This window comes from Nerophis ophidion, linkage group LG03 (assembly GCF_033978795.1).
Source record: "Nerophis ophidion isolate RoL-2023_Sa linkage group LG03, RoL_Noph_v1.0, whole genome shotgun sequence".
NCBI classification, from domain to species: Eukaryota; Metazoa; Chordata; class Actinopteri; order Syngnathiformes; family Syngnathidae; genus Nerophis; species Nerophis ophidion.
In genome coordinates, this window is record NC_084613.1 from 42,227,846 (window position 1) to 42,253,051 (window position 25,206).

General features: G+C 40.1%; 1 protein-coding gene across 3 annotated transcripts; it reads right to left on the reverse strand.

The window, feature by feature from the left end:
* Positions 1–424: 424 nt before the first annotated feature.
* On the reverse strand, positions 425–18,998 carry LOC133549628 (serine protease HTRA2, mitochondrial-like). 3 transcript variants are annotated; one of them, XM_061895250.1, is made up of 8 exons: positions 18,940–18,998; positions 5,175–5,379; positions 4,784–4,978; positions 4,689–4,721; positions 4,502–4,610; positions 4,345–4,417; positions 4,187–4,282; positions 425–711 (listed from the first exon to the last, which is right to left on the reverse strand). In XM_061895250.1, the coding sequence occupies exons 2-8, from the start codon at positions 5,355–5,357 to the stop codon at positions 546–548; spliced, it is 855 nt and encodes a 284-aa protein (XP_061751234.1). In that variant the 5' UTR covers positions 5,358–5,379; positions 18,940–18,998; the 3' UTR covers positions 425–545. The 3 variants fall into 3 exon arrangements, with proteins under 3 accessions (XP_061751234.1, XP_061751232.1, XP_061751233.1); XM_061895248.1 differs by lacking the exon at positions 18,940–18,998 and adding an exon at positions 17,103–17,756; XM_061895249.1 differs by lacking the exons at positions 4,689–4,721; positions 18,940–18,998 and adding an exon at positions 17,103–17,757.
* Between the last annotated feature and the right edge of the window lie 6,208 nt (positions 18,999–25,206).

A 25,206-nucleotide genomic window follows, 5' to 3' on the forward strand; every position in this document is an offset into this window, starting at 1 on the left:
CTTATTCCCTTTGGGGTCGCTGGTGCCTATCTCAGCTACAATCGGGCGGAAAGCGTGGTTCACCCTGGACAAGCCACCATCTCATCGCAGGGCCAACACAGATAGACAGACAACATTCACACTCATATTCACACATTAGGGCCAATTTAGTGTTACCAATCAACCTATCCCCAGGTGCATGTTTTTGGAGGTGGGAGGAAGCCGGACTACCCTGAGGGAACCCACGCAGTCACGGGGAGAACATGCAAACTCCACACAAAAAGATCCCGAGCCCGGGATTGAACCCAGGACTACTCAGGACCTTCGTATTGTGAGGCAGATGCACTAACCCCTCTTCACCGTGAAGCCCTGTCCTAGTATTTAAAAAAAGTAAAACATTTTGTCCAATACTGACACTAGACTAACATTTAAAGTCCACCATTGCTTAAACTTTTAGAAAACCTTTAATTTCAGCCATGATGACCAACGGGTTTGACTCACGTTCCACAAATTAGTCCCATGGCAATCTGTCAGGCAGACATTAGAGGAACGTGTTTTGGTTGCAGTCACTCCGTGAACTCAGGAATCATTTGCAGTTGAAGCTGCTCTTGTCCTCTCTGCACCACCATGGTGATCTTATCGCTGCTGCGGATGGCAGTGTAGATCTCCTCTGAGGTGTTGACCATCACACCATTGATTCTCAGGACAACGTCTCCTGGCAACAGGCCAGCTCTAACAAGAACAGCTTTGATTATTGTGAGGAACATACAGAACTGTACCCTCAAAGCTTTTAAAGCTTGCCCCTCTTTAACCTTTATGAAATCTGCTACTTGTCCATTTTTATACTGGCAACAGTAAATAAGTTAAAATTACCAGAAGATAATCACATTTAGAATGATCATCTATGTTCCTTAAATTGTCCTAAAATGGCAGAGCCCCAAAAATAGATAATTTTGTTAAACTAAATGGAACTACTGTTTCACATTCAAAGCATGCAGAAAATGTGTTGCCGTCGATGTTGAGAACGAAATACATGAATTTCAACATTTCTGCTTATTAAGCAATATTTTTTGGAATGTATTTCATGAAAATCATTTTGTTTTCTATTGATGAAAAAGATATTGTTTCTTCAAAGGGCAAATGCACATTTTTTATTTTTTTTTATTTTGCCAACTGTTCACAATCATTATGAAAGACAAAAACACGTTTTTTTCCCCCAGAATTTTACAGATGATAAACACTTGCAAGATGCGGTTAATGGGAATCACCATTGTACCTTTCAAAAGGCCTCCATCGTTTTATATAAACACTGCAAGTATACATATAAAGTAACAGACATGTTCGTAACAATATGTACAATATTTACTGCATTTTGGTCATTCTAAGCATTACCAGAACTTCTTTCCTCTGCATTTATTTCTGTTCCCTTTGCAATGCCCTTGCAGACGTGGTAACAAACAACAAAGATAAATATTTTTAAACAAAAGTAGATTTACAGCCTTATCTTTTTGAAGCTGGATATACAGAGGATGAACTACTGCTTATAGAAGCCAGCACAAAGAGAGGCTGAAACTTGGAGCAGACGTCAGCGTGACTTTGATGCTACAATAATGGAACTTGGAGCCAAGTTATGCCTACAGAAATGGAAGTGCTTACCCAAAATCTACTGGAAGCATACCCGGCCAGCTGAACCAAACAGACAACTGTCTATCGAGGGAGTCACTGTAATAATAACCGTGAAACATGTAGCACGTCATGCTTATTACAACTACAGTACATACACTGTGGAGCTTGCTGTGTACAAACCCCGGCCGAGTCATACCAAAGACTATAACAATGGGAACCATTACCTCCCTGCTTGGCACTCAGCATCAAGGGTTGGAATTGGGGGTTAAATCACCAAAAATGATTCCCGGGCGCGGCACCACTGCCCCACTCAACTCCCAGGGGGTGATCAAGGGGATGGGTCAAATGCAGAGGACAATTCCCATCACACCTAGTGTGTGCGTGTGTGTGTGTGTGTGTGTGTGTGTGTGGCAATCATTGGTTCTTTAACTTAAAATGTGAAATGTGGGCTAATACTTTAGATACTACAGATACAGATAACGAGTCAATTTTTACAAGTTAGAATGCTTGTAGCATTGTGAAGGATAGGCAAAATAAAAAAAACGCTGCAGTTCCCCTTTAACAAAATTCCTGTTATAGGATATATTATATATAATCTAATTTTATTCTGAAAAAATAAACTGAATAAAGATCCTCCAAGACTGGTACTTCTATACTTTTTGCCATGGGTGGGATATTGCACAGACCAGTGATAGCTACAAGTGTGTTGTACCCTGACACAAATTGGAAAAATGGTGTGGTTAAATGATTCATTTTTGTATCTGATTAATCACACTTTTGAATTGGGATCCATCATGAATAACCACAGGTTATATTTGTATAATTTAAATGAAATTCAAAAAAAGACCCCAATATTTGGACACAAATGCAATTTTGTTGTCAGAATGTCATTAACACTTCTAAAGGCCTTAGTGGCCAAATGCGTGGACAGCACATTTTAGCTCATATTTCCAAAACTGTACAGTACTGAATTGGGGTCTTATGCCAACATATGGACACTTATACTACCATCTGGTGGTGTCAGAAGAGTATAACATACAATGGAATTTGGGGGAAAAAAGTGTAAAAACACAAATTAGCATGTCACTACACGAAGTACACGTTTGAGTACCGGTACTTATGGACTAAGTACATCATATCAAAAGATGATTTTTAGTTTTTATTCTAATAAGGGTCCGATAAGCCCAAATAGCAAAGAGAAATAAAAAAAATAAAAAAAACATAAATAGGGCCTTAAGAGGTAAAGGGGAACATTATCACAATTTCAGAGGGGTTAAACCCAATAAAAATAATTTCCCAGTGGCTTATTTTATTTATGTAAGTTTTTTTCAAAATTTTACCCATCATGGAATATCCCGAAAAAAGGCTTTAAAGTGCCTGATTTTCGCTTTCTTTAAATCCATCGTCCATTTTCCTGTGACGTCATTTAGTGATGCCAACATGGTGGATAGCACAGCAAGATATAGCGACATTAGCTCGGATTCAGACTCAGATTTCAGCGGCTTAAGCGATTCAACAGATTACGCATGTATTGAAACGGATGGTTGGAGTATTGACGCTATTCGGCAATTGCCTTCGATTGAGTGTCGCAGGATATCCGTACATCTCTTTGCCATGTCTGCTTTAGCATCGCTGGTAAAATGTGCAGACCAAACAATCGGGACTTTCGCATCTTGTGACACTGGAGCAACTTAAATCCGTCGATTGGTAAGTATTTGTTTGGCATTAAATGTGGGTGGAGGGAAACGCTGGATGTAAATATAGCTTAAAATGTACATACAGCTAGCCTAAATAGCATGCTAGCATCGATTAGCATTCCGTGCTAATCGAAGCACACTCCACGTAAGACAACTTGAATCCGTCCCTGATCGTGTTATTACACCCTCCGACAACACACCGACGAGGCATGATGTCTCCAAGGTACGGAAAACAGTCGAAAAAACGGAAAATAACAGAGCTGATTAGACTCGATGTTTGTAATGTGTTTGAGAAAATGGCGGACTGACTACCTAGGTGACGTCACGTTGTGACGTCATCGCTCTGAGAGCGAATAATAGAAAGGTGTTTAATTTGCCAAAATTCACCCATTTAGAGTTCGGAAATCGGTTAAAAAAATATATGGTCTTTTTTCTGCAACATCAAGGTATATATTGACGCTTAGATAGGTCTGGTGATAATGTTCCCCTTTAAGGGACATTTTTAAACATGTTTCACTTTTTTGCATGTCATTTATTAGCTCAAAACTTGGTTACATTTTATTTAAAGTTCAGTCATGGAGTTTTAAGGGAAATTTGCCAATGAACACACCAGTCCGAGTCTTTTCCCTCATCTTTGCACTGACATATGCATTAACCTGATCACTGACTGACCGTACAACAACTCGGAAAGAAACCAAGGTACTGTAAAAGAGCACGTACAGTAAAAATAAATTGAGTGATTAATCTGCATATATAACCAATTAATACGATAATTTTTTTGTGATTTATCACACGAGTTGACTCTTTATTTTTGACGGCGCTAAAAATATTCTAATATGTGTGCAGCATTTTGAATTGAGGCTCTTTAAAATTGAATTATATACCTGTTTGCAGGGGAGCCAATGATGACTCTGTGGATCAAAATTCCATGGGTTACATCTGGGAAAGACGGATCCCTCAACTTAAGCTCTGAAATTATGCTGAACAAAAAATGATGGTTGAGGTGACACTTAAAACTTTTCCATGCACTTGAAATCCTTACCTTGGTGTGAGCGTTAGCATCATGACGCCAATGTAGCGCCGCCTTGTCTCAGACTGGCCAAACCAGGAGCCTTCTATTGAAATTACAACAATGTGTCAGCGTTGGAGTGTCTTTTTTTCCCCAAACTTGTATTGGAGGCAATAAAGAACTTTGATACTTTTTCTGTTTGCAGCTTGATCAAGAAAAGATCTGAGGCGATCGGATGGGATTGCGAAGGAGATCCCTGCAGTGACTTTCATGGTGTTTATTCCGATGACCTCGCCATCCTACATAGATCAACGACAGCCGCGTACGAGATGAGCCACAATGGAATGATCGCTCGTTAATCATTAGCGCAGACCCACCAGGTTGATGAGTGGCCCTCCGGAATTCCCAAACTGGCAAAGAAAGCGCCATTAAGACAACTGTACTAAATTGACAAACATGGCAATGCACTCACGTCAATGGCTGCATCCGTCTGTATGTACTCCATGTTGGGATTGGACAGGCCCAGCTCCTTACTGCCCCTCTGCACTGAGCTGATGATCCCTGATGTAATGGTGTTCCGTAAAGCAAACGGGCTTCCCATGGCCACCACAAACTCTCCTTGACGGACATCAGACGACCGGCCGAGTGCGAGTGTGGGTAAAGGATTCTGCGGTTCAGAGAGAAAAGTGAGGATGAAGCCTTATTTCAACATCAAGCACACCACCTTGTGGAGGGACATATTAAAAACACCAGTATTGTGCACCTAAGAATGGCAAATTTCAATAAAACAATCAAAATGAGAAAATAATAAACATGGCACCTAAGAGGCCGGTAGAATGAACTGTCAATGAACTGTCCTTCACCTTTGCAGAGATTTTAATGGTTGCGATGTCCGCCACTTGGTCCACATCCTGCACGATGGCGTTGTACGTTTCTCCATTGGTCAACTTGACGCGGACCCCTCTCTTGTTGGCCACCACGTGAGCATTGGTCACTATGAGTCCATCACTGCTGATAATGAAACCGGAACCATTGGACACGGCCATCTCCCTCCCTGAAAATGGATGTCTGTAAAAGGAAAAATGGGAAATGTCATAAAAAATAAACATTACATACTGTAAATGGTCTAATTAATGTCTGTTTTCAATTAAAGGGTCTGTTTGCAACTTATGTTACCATTAGTGGTTTAAGAGCACATTTATATTTTGATATGTAGTCTATAATTTTCAACTATCATAAGCAACTAACAATTTGCAGGCGACATGTTATGATGAAATGAACTAGCGTTAGTTAGCTAAACACATCATTATCATTAACTAACACACAAAACTACTGTGTGTTTACGTCACATCATACTAAAAGCTGGTAGAGGGCGGGACATGATGCTAGTGCTGTCACAGTTATTGCGAAAATAACGACTTGCGAGAGTTCCCAAACATGACCCTCAATTCATACCGTAGGGGTGGTAAAACAGCGGTGTTCCAACTAAAGTTGAGTCACAGGAACAAAAGCAGAAATAGACACAAAAAAGTATATTGAATGGCAAGTTTAGCTTAGAAGCCCTGGTAGGTCTCTCTCTCCACATGACTTAAGTTATTTCCAGCAACTGTCGCTGGGAGTTGAGTTATCACTAGAGTTTGTGGCTGCTAGCAGCATCAGCAGTGTTGGCATATCTGATTATTATTACAACTTTGGGCCTGCTTTAATCAAAAGCTGCTTGCAACGTTTGTGAGTGGCCGGTTGTGGTGTTTTGGCCTTGTTTTTGAACGTGTCGGTTGCTTATTTGGGCTTGCTTTACTGTCCCTTCAATAAAGCAAAACAAAAGTCTTCTGGTAGGTAGTTGGTCATATTCTACAGTTGTGATCAAAATTATTCAACCCCCACACAATTTTGGTGTTTTAGCAAGTTGGACATTTATTCCCTATTTTGTTTATAGTCATATCAAATAAAGATGTGTCAAATAGACAAATGCAACTTAAATTGTAACACTGTATTTTACAAAATACCAAAAAAGGACATTTTTCTTAATATCTCATTGACAAAAATATTCAACCCCTTGAAGATCATAACTCTTAAGAACAGAAGATCATAACTCTTAAGAACAGAATTTGAATAAGGTCTTTTAAATCAGGTGTTGAAAACACCTGTACATGTGTAGATGTGAAAAAGACTGACGCTCAGCTTCTTGTAGATCCGGGGTCACCAACGCGGTGCCCGTGGGCACCAGGTAGCCCGTAAAGACCAGATGAGTAGCCCGCTGGCCTGTTCTAAAACTAGCTCAAATAGCAGCACTTACCAGTGAGTTGCCTCTATTTTTAAAATTGTATTTTTTACTAGCAAGCTGGTCTCGCTTTGCTCGACATTTATAATTCTAAGAGAGACAAAACTCAAATAGAATTTGAAAATCCAAGAAAATATTTATAAAGACTTCACGTGTTTAAATAAATTCATGTATTTTTTTACTTTGCTTCTTATAACTTTCAGAAAGACAATTTTAGAGAAAAAATACCACCTTAAAATTGATTTTAGGATTTTTAAACACATATACCTTTTTACCTTTTAAATTCCTTCCTTTTCTTTCCTGACAATTTAAATCAATGTTCAAGTATTTTTTTTTTAATTGTAAAAAATAATAAATACATTTTAATTTAATTCTTAATTTTAGCTTCTGTTTTTTCGACAAAGAATATTTGTGAAATATTTCTTCAAACTTATTATGATTAAAATTCAAAAAAATTATTCTGGCAAATCTAGAACATCTGTAGAATCAAATTTAAATCTTATTTCAAAATCTTTTGAATTTATTTTAAGATTTTTGTCCTGGAAAATCTAGAAGAAATAATGATTTGTCTTTGTTCGAACAATAGCTTGGTCCAATTTGTTATATAGTATAACATGCAGATCGGATTTGAACCTATATAAACATGTAATCAAAATTATAAAATTAATCTGAATCAGGAAAAATTACTAATGATGTTCCATATATACTTTTTTTTAATTTTTCAAAAAGATTGGAATTAGCTAGTTTTTCCCTTAATTTTTTTCGGTTGAATTTTGAATTTTAAAGAGTCGAAATTGAAGATAAACTATGTTTCAAATTTTAATTTTCATTTTTTTCGTGTTTTCTCCTCTTTTAAACCATTCAATTAGGTGTTTTTGTCATCATTTAATCTCTACAAAAAAACCTCCGTAAAAGGAAAAAAAAGTACGACGGAATGACAGACAGAAATACCCTTTTTTTTATACATATATACATATATATATATATATATACATATATATATATATATATACATATATATATATATATATATGTATATATACTTTTTTTATACATATACATATATATATATATATATATATATTTTTTTTTTTTATTAAAGGTAAATTGAGATATTTGGCTATTTCTGTCAATTTATTTAAGTGTGTATCAAACTGGTAGCTCTTCGCATTAATCAGTACCCAAGAAGTAGCTCTTAGTTTCAAAAAGGTTGGTGACCCCTGTTGTAGATGGTCAATGGTGTATTTGCAACATGGTGAAGTCCAGGGAGTGGTCAAAGAAGTCAAGAGAGGAGGTCATTTCTCTTCATAAGAAAGGATATGGATATAAGAGAATAGTAAAGACATTACACATTCCAAGAGACACAGTTGGGAGCATAATTCGCAAGTTTAAGTGTAAAGGCACAGTGGAAACACTACCTGGGCGTGGTAGAAAAAGGATGCTGTGTGCAACTGCTGTCCGGTATTTGAAGTGTACAGTGGTGAAAAACCCCCGGGTAACAGCTGAGGAACTACAACAGGACATTGCAGAGGAGGGAACGCAGGTTTCGTCCCAGACAATAAGGCGCGCACTACGAGATGAAGGCCTCCATGCCAGAACTCCCAGGCGTACCCCACTTCTGACTACCAGGCACAAGAAAATAGACTCCAGTATGCCAAAAATCATCTGGACAAACCCCAAAGGTTTTGGGAAACTATTCTATGGAGTGATGAGACAAAACTGGAATCTCCAGCGCGTTCAAGGCATTATGAATTCTATTTCCTACCAGGATATATTAGCTGCAAATGTCATGAAGTCAGTGACGAAGCTGAGGCTTGGGAGACGTTGGACCTTCCAACAGGACAACGATCTCAAGCATACCTCCAAATCAACATCAGAGTGGTTGCAGAAGAAGGGCTGGAAGACTCTCAATCAATCAATGTTTACTTATATAGCCCTAAATCACTAGTGTCTCAAAGGGCTGCACAAACCACCACGACATCCTCGGTAGGCCCACATAAGGACAAGGAAAACTCACACCCAGTGGGACATTGGTGACAATAATGACCCAGTGGGACGTCGGTGACAATAATGACTATGAGATCCTTAGAGAGGAGGAAAGCAATGGATGTCGAGCGGGTCTAACATGATACTGTGAAAGTTCAATCCATAATGGATCCAACACAGTCGCGAGAGTCCAGTCCAAAGCGGATCAAACACAGCAGCGAGAGTCCCGTTCACAGCGGAGCCAGCAGGAAACCATCCCAAGCGGAGGCGGATCAGCAGCGCAGAGATGTCCCCAGCCGATACACAGGCGAGCAGTACATGGCCACCGGATCGGACCGGACCCCCTCCACAAGGGAGAGTGGGACATAGAAGAAAAAGAAAAGAAACAGCAGATCAACTGGTCTAAAAAGGGAGTCTATTTAAAGGCTAGAGTATACAAATGAGTTTTAAGGTGAGACTTAAATGCTTCTACTGAGGTGGCATCTCGAACTGTTACCGGGAGGGCATTCCAGAGTACTGGAGCCCGAACGGAAAACGCTCTATAGCCCGCAGACTTTTTTTGGGCTTTGGGAATCACTAACAAGCCAGAGTCCTTTGAACGCAGATTTCTTGCCGGGACATATGGTACAATACAATCGGCAAGATAGGATGGAGCTAGACCGTGTAGTATTTTATACGTAAGTAGTAAAACCTTAAAGTCACATCTTAAGTGCACAGGAAGCCAGTGCAGGTGAGCCAGTACAGGCGTAATGTGATCAAACTTTCTTGTTCTTGTCAAAAGTCTAGCAGCCGCATTTTGTACCAACTGTAATCTTTTAATGCTAGACATGGGGAGACCCGAAAATAATACGTTACAGTAGTTGAGGCGAGACGTAACAAACGCATGGATAATGATCTCAGCGTCTTTAGTGGACAGAATGGAGCGAATTTTAGCGATATTACGGAGATGAAAGAAGGCCGTTTTAGTAACGCTTTTAATGTGTGCCTCAAAGGAGAGAGTTGGGTCGAAGATAATACCCAGATTCTTTACCGTGTCGCCCTGTTTAATTGTTTGGTTGTCAAATGTTAGAGTTGTATTATTAAATAGAGTTCGGTGTCTAGCAGGACCGATAATCAGCATTTCCGTTTTTTTGGCGTTGAGTTGCAAAAAGTTAGCGGACATCCATTGTTTAATTTCATTAAGACACGCCTCCAGCTGACTACAATCCGGCGTGTTGGTCAGCTTTAGGGGCATGTAGAGTTGGGTGTCATCAGCATAACAGTGAAAGCTAACACCGTATTTGCGTATGATGTCACCTAGCGGCAGCATGTAGATGCTGAAGAGTGCAGGGCCAAGGACCGAACCCTGGGGAACTCCACACGTTACCTTAACGTAGTCCGAGGTCACATTGTTATGGGAGACACACTGCATCCTATCAGTAAGATAAGAGTTAAACCAAGACAGAGCTAAGTCTGACATACCAATTCGTGTTTTGATACGTTCTAATAAAATATTATGATCGACGGTATCGAAAGCAGCGCTAAGATCGAGGAGCAGCAACATAGATGACGCATCAGAATCCATCGTTAGCAATAGATCATTAGTCATTTTTGCGAGGGCTGTCTCCGTGGAGTGATTTGCTCTGAAACCGAATTGAAAGGTTTCACATAGATTGTTAGACGCTAAGTGTTCATTTAACTGCTCCGCAACAATTTTTTCAAGGATTTTTGAAATAAAGGGAAGGTGAGATACCGGTCGGTAGTTTACCATGAGGTCATGACTCTGAAGTGGCTTTCACAGTCGCCAGACCTAAATCCTTTAGAAAACCTGTGGTGGGACTTGAAGAAGGCTGTTGCAGCACACAAGCCCAAGAATATGAGTGAACTGGAGGCCTTTGCCCAAGAGGAATGGGCTAAAATACCTGTAGATCGTTGCAAGAAGCTTGTGTCCGGTTATGTATCACGTTTGAAGGATGTAATTACTGCCAAAGGGTGTTCTACTAAGTACTAAAGATGCATGTAACTAGGGGGTTGAATCATTTTGTCAATGAGATATTAAGACAAATGTCGTTTTTTGGTATTTTGTAAAATACAGTGTTACAATTTAAGTTGCATTTGTCTATTTGACACATCTTTATTTGATATGACTATAAAAAAAAATACCGATTAAATGTCCAACTTGCTAAAACACCAAAATTGTGTGGGGGTTGAATCATTTTGATCACAACTGTAATAAACACCTCCCAGTCAACTCCTACTAACATCACTCTGAGCCCGTTGACTTTCTAGAAACTTAAACTGCAGCTTAGCTCGCTCGCAGTTCTGGCTTGAGGTGAAGGCTAATTAACTTTTAGAGTAACGTTAGCTAATTTTGCGGTGTGTGTGTGTGTTTTACGGACAGAAAAGCTTTGAATGGCAGGGTCCCTGCTATCACATGTTGATAAAAATATAACAATTACATAATAAAAATCAACCAAAAGCTTCCCAAATGCTGTGATAAATTAAGTATGATGACTTGACTTGCAACTGTTTAATGTTGCACATTTTATATGTAGAACAACATTTTTGCCGTTTTATTTAATCTGAAAAACAATTTGAGGCAGTTTAATGTTGATTAACGTGGGCAAAATTATTATACTGCTCCCAATGTTAAAAGGATTAAGCCATTGTTTACAAAATTAACCAAAACATTTATATTTTGTTGTGTTCTTTCTGTACCGAAAATTAAACGAACCGTGACCTCTATACCGAAGTACGTACCGAACCGAAATTTTTGTGTAAAGTTACACCCCTAAGAAATAGTGTCAAAGCGCTTTGAGATCCTTAAAAAAAAAGAAAGAAAAGCGCTATACATTTACCATTTAGACGGTGATTCGGATCAGCCCCAAAATGTATTCACTTATTCCTTAGCCCATTTCCAAAAAGTTAGATGAAAATCTGCCTTGAATGTTTTGAGCTATCTGTAGCGAAATGGAAGAAACACAGTGAAGACTCTTGGCATTCATCCACTGTTTTTTTTTTTGTTGGACCGCTAGAGTACACACACACGCACGCAAGCATAAACGTAAGGTAAGCATTGATATGGATCAAGCCCAAAAACTGATACATTTTTCCTTATCCCATTTCGGAAATTTCCAAAAAGTTTCATTTGAAACACGCCCATGTTATGTTGCTTAATAACTAACCAACGGCAATGACTACACAACCTCCAGGCGGAGGAATTACCACCAGGGTCACTGATTAGCACTGGGTTAAAGAATATTGACAATAATAAATGTGGCTGTTACCCCCTGAGGTAACTGCGATCTTTATTTACACAAGCATTTTTTTTTAACGAACTGACTTGTTTTGTATTTTACCAAATGAGCTGCATCACAAACATATGCTGCCATTTTACACTCATGCTGCACTGTCGTCGGCATGACAACAGACACTTCATCCTTAATCTCCCCATCCCTCAGGGACCTTGTTGGCTCATTATTTATTCAACACACACAAATTAGCTTTGCTAATGGTAGTGATTGGGCAAAGTTTAGCTACTAACGTTAGCTATCATGGAATGTATATTCTATTGTAACAACATGACTGCTTTTGTGTATGTGCAAGTTCCTGTGTGGGAAACATCTGAGAGTGGCAAACCTGAACACCAGACTGATTCCTTGGACCGATGACCAATTATATCAAATATATTCCGGCTTCCTCCCACCCCCAAAAACATGCACCTGGTGATAGGTTGATTGGAAACATTAAATTGGACCTAGTGTGTGAATATGAGTGTGAATGTTGTCCATCTATCTGTTTTGGCCCTGCGATGAGGTGGCGACTTGTCCAGAATGTACCCCGCCTTCCGCCCGAAAGCAGCTGAGATAGGCTCCAGCACCCTGTGCAACCCCAAAAATGGACAAGCGGGATAAAGTGGATGGATGGATAGTTAGTAATTGTTAAAAAGATAAAAACATTTCAAAAATGTATGATCTGGTAAACCACTAATGGTAAAGATTTGAAAAAAATAACATTGAGCAAGTGGAAAACAGCCCATTTAAGTACTATTGTTATGTTTTTGACTTGAGGGATTGATGTTAGTCAGCATATACATTTTATTAAGAAGTCCCCCATCCACTAAAAAGTGTAGCCCTGCTCCACAAAATGGCAGTGTCTGCATTAGACATTCAGCAGCTGTTGGTCAAATGTTGGTTGCACTACTCAGCTGCTGCGGTTGTTTGAACAGGATTCAAGCCATGGCAATATTGCTAAAAATAAGCGTCAACTTGGCTCGGGTAGCTTAAGTCTTAGCTGCCAAGGTGCGCATAGCCACAGATACATCCACCATGCGCAGTAGAATGGTGGTGGCACGGGGGCAAAAACTACGTTGTTATCCTCATTCCGTAAACGGTGGGGATGGAGAGCTGTAGCCTGCTTGGGGCACAGAGCTTTAGCAATGAGGCAAGCCTAAAGTTTGCCACACCATAGTGGATGATGCCATGATACCTCTGATTTGAGGCCAGTCAATGTGGCATGGACATGTGTACCTTGGTAGACCTCACTCCCTGACAACCTCAAGAGCAGTACGGTTGACAGCCCGGGGCTTTTAGCTTGGTAGCTGACACGCTTGTCTCTCATGCCGAACGTCCCAGGTTCCAGTCCCTTGCAGAACAAAAAGTTGGGACTGAATAATGCGGGTACCGAATGAGAGTGAGGTTTAGGGGGGTGAGTGTAACAGAGACCAGCATGAGTGGCTTGGTCAGGTGGATGTTGGTCAATCCTTGACAATCTCTAGAGAAGTGCTGGCTATTGTGTTGATAGCTCAGTAGCTGTAGTACGCTTGTCTCATGCGGAACAGAAAGCAGGGACTGAACCACGCGGGTTAGCCTGTGTTACACTTGCTGTTAGCGATGTGCGGTATCTGATGATTTGTGATCACCATTGCCAATGAATGCCCTATAAAGCGGATCCTTCAGGCTTCTGACACTCTATTTTTAGTTCCCCAGCTAACAGGCGGCTTACAATTAATTATGTGTCAAAATACACCTCCATCCATCCATTTTCAACCACTTGTCCCTTTCGGGGTCGCGAGCGATGCTAGAGCCTATCTCAGCTACATTTAGGCGGAAGCTGCTCTTCTAAAATAATGATAATCATCATTATTAGGGTAATTAAACTTCCAAATTTAGGTGATCTTGAAGTAAAATTTCAGGGTTACTGGTATGACTCCAGCTTTCGCCATCCTAGTCACTGCTGTTGTGTCCTTGGGCAAGACACTTCACCCACTTTGCTCCCACTGTTTGGAGTGGGACTCCCATGAAAAAGAGATTTTCAATCTCAATCGGATTTTCCAGGATAAATAAATTGGAAAACAAACTCATCACTGGTAATAATAATGCTTTGCTGTATTCCATCCATCCATTTTCTACCGCTTGTTGTGCAATGTGTATATATATATATATATATATATATATATATATATATATATATATATATATATAAACCCCGTTTCCATGAGTTGGGAAATTGTGTTAGAAGTAAATATAAACGGAATACAATGATTTGCAAATCCTATTCAACCCATATTCAGCTGAATGCACTACAAAGACAAGATATTTGAAGTTCAAACTCATGAACTTTATTTTTTTTTTTGCAAATAATAATTAACTTAGAATTTCATGGCTGCAGCACGTGCCAAAGTAGTTGGGAAAGGACATGTTCACCACTGTGTTACATCACCTTTTCTTTTAACAACACTCAATAAGCGTTTGGGAACTGAGGAATCTAATTATTGAAGCTTTGAAAGTGGAATTCTTTCACATTCTTGTTTTATGTAGAGCTTCAGTCGTTCAACAGTCCGGGGTCTCCGCTGTCTTATTTTACGCTTCATAATGCGACACACATTTTCGATGGGAGACAGGTCTAGACTGCAGGCGGGCCAGGAAAATACTTGCACTCTTTTTTTACGAAGCCACGCTGTTGTAACACTTGTCTTGCTGAAATAAGCAGGGGCGTCCATGATAACGTTGCTTGGATGACAACATATGTTGCTCCAAAACCTGTATGGACCTTTCAGCATTAAAGGTGCCTTCACAGATGTGTAAGTTACCAATGCCTTGGGCATTAATACGCCCACATACCATCATAGATGCTGGCTTTTGAACTTTGCGCCCATAACAATCTGAATGGTTATTTACCTCTTTGTTCTGGAGGACACCACGTCCTCTGTTTCCAAATATAATTTGAAATGTGGAGTCGTCAGACCACAGAACACCTTTCCACTTTGCATCAGTCAATCTTAGGTGAGCTTGGGCCCAGCCAAGCCAGCGGCGTTTCAGGATATTTTTGATAAATGGGTTTGGCTTTGCATAGTAGAGTTTACACTTGCACTTACACATGTAGCAACCAACTGTAGTTACTGACAGTGGTTTTATTAAGTGTTCCTGAGCCCATGTGGTTATATCCTTTACACACCGATTTTGGTTTTGGATGCAGTACCACCTGAGAGATAAGTCTGTAATATCATCGCTTATGTGCAGTGATTTCTCCAGATTCTGTGAACTTTTTGATGATTTTATGGACCGTAGATGGTAAAATCTTTAAATTCCTTGCAATAGCTCGTTGAGAAATGTTGTTCTAAAACTGTTCGACAATTTGCTTACAAAGTGGTGACCCTCACCCCATCCTTGTTTGTGAATTACTTAGCATTTCATGGAAGCTGCTTTTATACCCAATAATGGCACCCAACTGTTCCCAATTAGCCTCATTTGTCAATTTCTTTACATGTAAAGACATACAAAAGAATCGAAATTTTGTTTCTCACTCTCCCATGTGTAGACAAAAGGAAAAGAAAACACAACAGTAAAGTGCAACGTGAATATGTCTACCTACTAAAGTAGGTAGACAAGTGTTTGATGAGCATACCTCAACTTAATCAGTATTTATTGCCACCTTTCCCAACTTCTTTGTCACGTGTTGCTGGCATCAAATTCTTAAGTTAATGATTATTTGCAAAAAAAAATGTTTATCAGTTTGAACATCAAATATGTTGTCCTTGTAGCATATTCAACTGAATATGGGTTGAAAGTTATTTGAAAATCATTGTATTCCGTTTATATTTACATCTAACACAATTTCCCAACTCATATGGAAACGGGGTTTTTGTGTGTGTATATATATATATATATATACACACTAGGGCTGTGAATCTTTGGGTGTCCCACGATTCGATTCAATATCGATTCTTGGGGTCACGATTCGATAATATATCGATTTTTTTGATTTGATTCGATTCTCGATTCAAAAACGATATTTTTCCGATTCAAAACGATTCTGTATTCATTCAATACATAGGATTTCATCAGGATCCACCCCAGTCTGCTGACATGCTAGCAGAGTATTAGATTTTTTTTTTTTTTAAAGGCTTTTATAATTGTAAAAGACAATGTTTTATCAACTGACTGCAATAATGTAAATTAGTTTTAACTATTAAACGAACCAAAAATATGACTTATTTTATCTTTGAAAAAAACATTGGACACAGTGTGTTGTCAAGCTTATGAGATGCGATGCAAGTGTAAGCCACCGTGACACTATTGTTCTTTTTTATTATTTTTATAAATGTCTAATGAGAATGTCAGTGAGGGATTTTTAATCACTGCTATGCTGAAATTATAATTAATATTGATACTGTTGTTGATAATATTAATTTTTGTTTCATTACTTTTGGTTTGTTCTGTGTCGTGTTTGTCTCCTCTCAATTGCTCTGTTTATTGCAGTTCTGAGTGTTAGTGGGTCAGGTTTGGTTTTGGAATTGGATTGCATTGTTATGGTATTGCTGTGTAGTAGTTTGTTGGATTAAAAAAAAAAATCAATACATATTCGAATCGATTTTTCCCCACACCCCTAATATATACACATACATACATTATATATATATATATACATATATATATACATACATTATATATATATATATATATATATATATATATATATATATATATATATATATATATATATATATATGTACACCTCCAAAGACATGCAGTGTGTCAATATTGTCTGTCGATTTGTGTTAGCCCTGTGATGAGGTACCGACTTGTCCAGGGTGTGACCCGCCTTCCGCCTGAATGCAGCTGAGATAGGCTCCAGCACCCCCAGAGGGACAGGCGGTAGAAAATTGATATATGTGGTTAAAAACAGCTATATTTTACTTGCAATTTCTCATGTTCTCCAGAAAAATAAATAGGCGCCAGCGCCCCCAAAAACGAATGAGCAGTAGAAAATGGATGGGATGGATAAATGGGTTGTACTTGTATAGCGCTTTTCTACCTACAAGGTACTCAAAGCGCTTTGACACGATTTCCACATTTACCCATGCACACACACAGTCACACACGGATGGAGGGAGCTGCCATGCAAGGAGCTAACCAGCACCCATCAGGAGCAAGGGTGAAATGTCTTGCTCAGGACACAACGGACGTGACGAGGTTGGTACTAGGTGGGGATTGAACCAGGGACCCTCGGGTTGCGCACGGCCACTCTACCACTGTCCACTCACCTGCCCATGATTTCGACGTAGACCACCGCAGGAGTGGACTTTTCGACGACATCTGCTATAAAGTTGTATTTATACCGAGGACTGTCCGGTTTAAACGGGGACGCGCACTCTGCTGACGGCAGAATGCGTTCAAGTACATCATGTAATTTTGTGTGCTTTGCCAGTCTGTCCTCTTTAGTGTCCACAAGCACAGCGCCACAGAGTCCCATACCAACGGACACCGCCTGAAGGAGTAATGAGTGGCTGTGGTGGTCATGGTCGCCTCCTTTCTTGTCCCAATAAGAAGCTTTCCGGCCTAGTGGTTCGTTTTCCCCAGTTCCTTGGTGGTTGAGTACAACTACTGCGCTGGGCCGACAGCTGCCTGCTGTGTCAGTCAGATGAACAATTCTTCGGCTTTGACACCGGGCTTGTGTCCTTAACCTCGCGAGAAAACACCGAATGACTACTGCTCGGGTTAGCGCCATATTGCATCACTTCGTGCAAAAACGGACGAGCTGTAAAAAGAGGAGCGACATACAATTACATCAAACTGATGACTTTCATGACTACAAGAAGACGGCGACGAGCACATTCTAAACAACTTTAAATCATTTCATCCAGGAAGTACAAGACGTCTTCTTTGTCGTTTTTCTTCTTCTTTCTGTTTTGTGCAGGACTAAGATGTGCTTGGCGCATTGCTGCCCCTAGCAGTGGTTATTGGCACTTCTGCTACCTTGTCCTGTAGGTCAGAATATTTCAACACTTTCTGAGTCAAGGCCCATTGTTTTCATTTGAAAAATTCTGAGGCAAACTCAGTAGCTGATATCAACAGTAAAAAGTTGTTCTCGCAATTGCTGGATATGAATTTCAACCATAACCATACTTGCCAACCTTGAGACCTCTGATTTCGGGAGGTGGGGGGTGGGGGGTGGGGGCACGGTCGGGGGTGGAGAGGATGCGTGGTTGGGGGCGCGGTTTAGGCGGGGGCGTGGTTAAGAGGGGACCAGTATAATTCACCAACTCCATCCATCCATCCATTTTCTACCGCTTATTCCCTTTTAGGGTCGCGGGGGGCGCTGGCGCCCATCTCAGCTACAATCGGGCGGAGGCAGGGTACACCCTGGACAAGTCGCCACCTCATCGCAGGGCCAACACAGATAGACAGACACTAGGGCCAATTTAGTGTTGCCAATCAACCAATCCCCAGGTGCATGTCTTTGGGAGTGGGAGGAAGCCGGAGTACCCGGAGGGAACCCACGCAGTCACGGGGAGGACATGCAAACTCCACACAGAAAGATCCCGAGCCTGGATTTGAACCCAGGACTGCAGGAACTTTGTATTGTGAGGCAGACGCACTAACCCCTCTGTCACCATGAAGCCCTTCACCAACTCGAGTATGTCATATATATATATATATATACATATAGACATATATACATGTATGAAATACATATATATATACATATATATATATATATATATATATATAGACATATAGACATATATACATGTATGAAATACTTGACTTTCATTGAATTCTAGCTATATTTATGTATTTATTTATATGTATAAACCCCTCTGTCACCGTGAAGCCCTTCACCAACTCGAGTATGTCATATATATATATATATATATATATATATATATATATATACATATAGACATATATACATGTATGAAATACTTGACCTTCATTGAATTCTAGCCATATTTATGTATTTTTTTATATGTATAAATAAATAAATAAATTAGTTGAATTTCAGACGGCACCTATCAAATACACAGTAATAAAAACACAGTCGTTCTAACTGCACTGTGCTTGCTGGTTATATATATTAAAAAAAACAACAACACTTACCTTTCACTATTTGAGTAACCTTCTTTCTGCCATTTGCGTACTGGCGAGAGTCACTTGCCGTCAAGTGCACAAGACCACGTAAATCGTTGGCCAATGAAAATGCAACCCCATAATGCTATAGCCAACATTCACCAGGAGATGGCGACAGACAACATAGAATCATTCTATTACAGACGGCGTTGCCATGGACCTCGTTCTTCTGCTTCGTCTCCTTGTGTGTGCAGTTTTTTATTAAAAATCCATAGATGTTGTAACGTGATTGGGCAGGCAAGCTGTTTATATAACAGGAAAGCGGACGTGAAAACAGGCTTTCACCACTCAAGTCTGCATGGAGCTGGAGGGGGCTTGAATTTCGGGAGATTTCCGGGAGAAAACTTATTCCGGGAGGTTTTCGGGCGATGCGCTGAATTTCGGGAGTCTCCCGGAAAGTCCGGGAGTGTTGGCAAGTATGACCATAACCAACCATGCATCACTATAGCTCTTGTCTCAAAGTAGGTGTACTGTCACGACCTGTCACATCATCCATCCATCCATTTCCTCCCGCTTATTCCCTTTGGAGTCGCGGGGGGCGCTGGTGCCTATCTCAGCTACAATCGGGCAGAAGGCGGCGTACACCCTGGACAAGTTGCCTCCTCATCGCAGGGCCAACACAGATAGACAGACAACATTCACACTCACATTCACACACCAGGGCCAATTTAGTGTTGCCAATCAACTTATCCCCAAGTGCATGTCTTTGGAAGTGGGAGGAAGCCGGAGTACCCGGAGGGAACCCACGCAGTCACGGGGAGGACATGCAAACTCCACACAGAAAGATCCCGAGCCCGGGCTTGAACTCTGACTACTCAGGACCTTCGTATTGTGATGCAGGAGTACTAACCCCTCTGCCACAGTGAAGCCTGTCACATCACGTGGTGACTTATTTTGAGATTTTTGGTGTTTTCCTGTGTGTAGTGTTTTAGTTCTTGTCTTACGCTCCCGTTGTGGTGGCTTTTCCTCTTTTGTTGGTATTTTCCCGTGGTGAGGGAAGTCTTGTTTTGGGGTTGTCTGGCAAACTTTTTGTTTTATTTTGAAAATTCTAATCCTCCTCTCGTTTCAGGCCACTTGCTCTTCCTCCTGTGTCACTGGTCTGATCTCTCTCCTGATTGCCTGATTGCCTGATTGTGCCCACCTACTGTATGAGGAATTTGCCATGAAACACTGCACCCACTGACAAGATGGCAGAAGGAGGACAAAAAAAAAACACACACAAAAATGTTATAGTAATTAAACATCATGTGACTGGGGCGTGACATGAATATTCATAGACACAAACACTTCTGTATTGTTTTCTGTATTTGCGCAATATTCTCTGTATTCGCTGTGGTCTGTCGTTTTTGTTAGTAATCCCTAAACTCTAACAGACAGGGTCCTAAAGCATTTACCATTAAGTTAGCAACATAACTCAAAAAGATATGGATGGATTTTAACAACACTTTCAGGAATTGTTCCGGATCACTGTTTGAATTCAAAAAATTTTTAAAAAGTGTTCTTTGATATATTTTCTCCAAGTGCGTATTTTATTTTTTATCAATCCGTCCAAAATTATTAGACCATCATCCCTGTTTACAAAAAGCAAAGAAAAAAATAATCATTGCTATTACCCAATCCCACATGCTAGATTTAACATGTGTACATGTACTGGCGGAAAAATCGAGATGAAAATAGCGGCCGCCTGTCTTAAATGTCATCTTCTGCTGTTTCTCTTGAGTGGCAGCAGGCAGAAGACATTGATGCAACGTTGATTATATGTACATGTCCTTTAAAACTGAGTTTGAAACATTGCTAAATAGTTGTATTTGTAAATTTAGACTACATTGATATCTAACGTTCGATCCACGTTGTTGGTTGGGAAATGACCACATTTCAACGGTCAAATCAGTGTAACAACCCAATATTGAATGAACATTGTCAAAAATCATGTTGTTTCAACATTGCATTTGTTATAAAATATTGGTTGGGAAATTACAAAATTTCAGTGGACTACCATTTATAATCTTGATTTTTTTTTTTTTTGTGTTACTTAAACCAAAAAAGATACCATTTGTCTGTTATCTGCCTTTTTCCACAAAATTTAACAACTGAATGAACATCCTTCAAGAGTTTTCATGCACTTGAGTTCCTTGTGTGGGTGTCAGCATCATGACTGTCTCTGACTGGCAAACCCAGGAGCCTTGTATTGAAATTTAAACAATGCGTTCGCGTTGGAGCAACTTGTTTTTAAGGCAATAAAAAACTTTATTACTTTTCCTATTTGCAGCTTGATCAAGAACAGATCTGAGGTAATCCGATTATATTGAAAAGGAAATTCCTTTCATCGTGTTTATTCTAATGACCTCGCCATCCTACATTGGTCAACGGCAGTCACGTACGAATGAGCCACAATGGAACAACCGCATGTATTTCATTAGTGCAGACCCACCAGGTTGATGAGCGCCCCTCTGGAGCAGGCCTTCCTGGGGCAGTGATGATGTGTCAGGTGGGTTATGCGTGCCGGTGATACATCCAGTATTAGGGTCTTTATAAATGCTTGAACAATACACAAACATCTAGCTAGGTGGCAGCAACTATTGCATATGCCTTGTAAAATATTGGTTGGAAAATGACCACAATCCAATGGTCAAATCAACATCAGAACCTGACATTGATTCAATGTCGTCAAAAAGCATGTTGCTCCAATGAAAAATTTACTAGGACCTAATTCAACACACTCTCAACTTTTTTTAAATGTCTTGTACCTGCTGGGGTAAGAACCAATCCAATCCTATATATATATATATATATATATATATATATATATATATATATATATATATATATATATATATATATATATATATATATATATATATATATATATATGTACACCTCCAAAGACATGCAGTGTGTCAATATTGTCTGTCGATTTGTGTTAGCCCTGTGATGAGGTACCCTACCCAGCATGCAACAGGAGTGACGAGCATGCGCGGTAGCCCGGTATAGGTTGTGTCGCCCTGACTGCATCTTGTATGTTGTTATTTGCACGCTCTGAAAGCAAACGTTAAGACCTCAGCCAACACGCCTCATCCGCATTATTCATAAATAGACAGACGACACATATACTCCGCTGCAAAGTATTCCCGTGCTAGCTAGCCGGTCTAGCAAGCACGCGTCATTCAGTCCAAAACGGCCCGATCTATCCACATCCAGAATTGTCTGGCGGTCGTAAGTGATCCCGGAGTGACCACGCTGTAAGCCAGCCATGAAATTTGCAGAATTGTCCGGTATTTTTGCCAAATGTTCCATCTTTACCAAGAGCCCCTCGAAGCCGAAGCCCGTCCGGGCGCTGTCATCTTTATAAGAAAAGGCGTTAACAAAATAAAAGCATGTAAACAACATACGCAAATGCGCGATAAAATAATTGTCGGCGTTAATAGATAGATGAATTAACTCGTAATTGATGCATTAATTTGCCCTCCCCTAATATATATATATATATATATATATATATATATATATATATATATATATATATATATATATATATATATACACACACATATATAAATATATACATATACATTTATATATATATATATACATATATATAAATATTTATATATATATATATACAGTATATATGTATGTATATATATATATATATATATATATATATATATATATATATATATATATATATATATATATGTATGTATATAGGTCAGGTCAGTTGAATCAGCTACTGGTAACCTGTAATCCAGTACAACCTGTTTCAGGGTCGGGCTGCTACGCTCTGGAGAGGACACTCCAGCTTCACTTAAACCAAGTGTGAAAACAACAACACGGATTCTGACAATTACGAGTTATAAGCCCCCATCCAATTGGCGTAGGAAAGGGGCGCCAAGGGGCAGTTTTGACGGTGGAAGGGATGAATGACCGTGTCTTATTGGTCGACTACCGTCCGCCTTAACCCAGGCAGCCCCTGGTCAAAAAGGTGTCGTCTCGCCAACCTTTGCCTGCTTCAGTGGGTGCCTGGAGCCCAGTGTATTGCAAAGGCATGAAAAGCAAACAATTAATTTTATGTAACAGACAAACAAAGCAAGAAAAGAAAGAAGACTCCAGCTCTTCATTTAGCAAACTGGAATGTGCGAACAATGTGCACAGGAATCTCTGATGACCTTTGTGAAGTGGACGACGCCAGAAAGACGGCCATCTTAAACAAGGAGCTTGCCAGGCTTGATGTCAACATAGCTGCTCTTCCAGAAACTAGGCTGGCCTCCAGTGGGTCTCTCAGAGAGGCAAACTATACATTCTTTTGGAAAGGTAGAGAACCTGTGGAGCCTCGTCAGCAAGGAGTTCGTTTTGCAGTTAGAAACACACTTTTGGCATCAGTGGAACCTCCAAAAGGAAGTACGGAGAACTTGCTGTCTATCCGTCTCAGCACTGTTACAGGTCCAGTGAACATTCTCAGTGTCTATGCTCTTACTCTTTCTTCAACTGAGGAGATTAAAGATAAATTCTATGAGCAACTTGATGAGCAGATCAAGGGTTTTCCTAAAGATGAGTGCTTAATCGTCCTTGGCGATTTTAATGCCAGAGTAGGTGCAGACCATGCATCACGGCCATCTGTCTCAGGATACCATGGCATCGGAAATATGAACATAAACGGCCAGAGGCTGCTGGAACAATGCACCTATCACAACCTTTGTATTACAAACACATTTTCTAAGAGCAAATCATCACACAACGTATCATGGAAACATGCCAGGTCTCATCGATGGCATCAGCTTGATCAGATAATCACTAGGCGGTCGTCACTAAATAACATTCTTATTACCAGAAGCTATAATAGTGCAGTTTGCAATACGGATACGGCAGGCTAACTGTAAGTCCAAACTGTTCACGAGCATTCACAAAACAGTCACTTAGATGTTGTAAGGCTTCTTTGGTGTTGGTAACAAGAGCAGCATCCTCTGCAAAAAGCATCTCTCGGATTAACACTGACCTCCTTTTGGTTTTCGCACGTAATCTTGCCAGATTGAACAATTTGCCGTCAGACTGTGTGTGTATATAGACACCCTCAATGAATGTGTCAAAAGCGTAGGACAGGAGCATAGAGAAGAATATTCCAAAAAGAGTTGGTGCTAAGACACAGCCCTGCTTAACACCACTGTTGATAGAGAAGGAGTCCGAACAAGATCCATCATACAAGACTGTTCCCTTCATGTTGGAATGGAAAGAGATCAACATGCTGAGTAGTTTTGGAGGACATCCAATCTTTTGTAGAAGCTTGAATAGGCCCTTCCTGCTGACAAGATAGAAAGCTTTGGTTAGATCCATTAACATCATGTAAAGAGGTTTACCCTGTTCTCTACTCTTCTCTTGAATCTGCCTGACTGAAAATGTTATGTCAGTCGTCAATCTTCCAGCCCTGAAACCACAGTGGGATTCAGGATAAATACGATCTGCAAGTACCTGTAGCCTGTTTAGGATTGTGCGTGCATAAACCTTTCCAACGATGTTTAAGAGAGAAATTCCTCTATAGCTATTGCAGTCACTGCCGTCCCCTTCGTTCTTATAAAGGGTCACAATAGTGGCATCACGCATGTCCTGAGGTACTCCTTCTTCCTCCCAGCAAAGACACAGTAATTCGTATAGCGGTTTAAGTAGGGCAGGCTTCCCTTGCTTGATAGATTCAGGTGGAATGTTATTGTTACCTGGTGCTTTGTCAGATGGAAGTGAATCAATAGCTTTTTCAAGCTCTCTCATTTTAGGCACTTCGTCGAGTTCATTCATGATTGGTAGCTCCTTTGTACAATTTAGAGCAGTATCAGAGACAGTTGTTTCACGGCTGTATAGTTCGGAGTAGTGCTCGACCCATCTGACCATCTGTTCTTCACGATTGGTAATCTTCTCCCCTATCCGAGATTTAAATGGAGTAGTTCGTTTTACATCAGGTCCTACTGCTTTCTTGATACCGTTGTACATGCCACGGATGTTACCAGATTCAGCACTCATCTGGATATCTTCACAGAGCTGCTGCCAATAGTTGTTTGCACACTGTCTGGCGATGCGCTGTGTGGAACGAGTACTCTTGAGTGTTGCAAGTGACTGAGCATTTGGACACCTCTTGTATGCCAAAAATGCTTTGCGTTTGGCCTCAGTTGCTGGTTCCATGATTGGTAGATATGCATTAAACCAGTCGTGACTAGTTCTTTCCTTCTTCCCAAAAGTAGAAATAGCTGTATT

What these genes read in the sequence shown, in the direction of transcription:
- LOC133549628 (XM_061895248.1), bottom strand. Translation starts at nt 17,566, where the DNA reads ATGGCGCTAACCCGAGCAGTAGTCATTCGGTGTTTTCTCGCGAGGTTA. An exon ending in GAGGGCCACTCATCAACCTG is followed by an intron (nt 4,611 to 4,688) that starts GTGGGTCTGCGC and finishes TGATCTATGTAG; the next exon opens with GATGGCGAGGTCATCGGAAT. An exon ending in ATTGGCTCCCCTGCAAACAG is followed by an intron (nt 712 to 4,186) that starts GTATATAATTCA and finishes TGTTCTTGTTAG; the next exon opens with AGCTGGCCTGTTGCCAGGAG.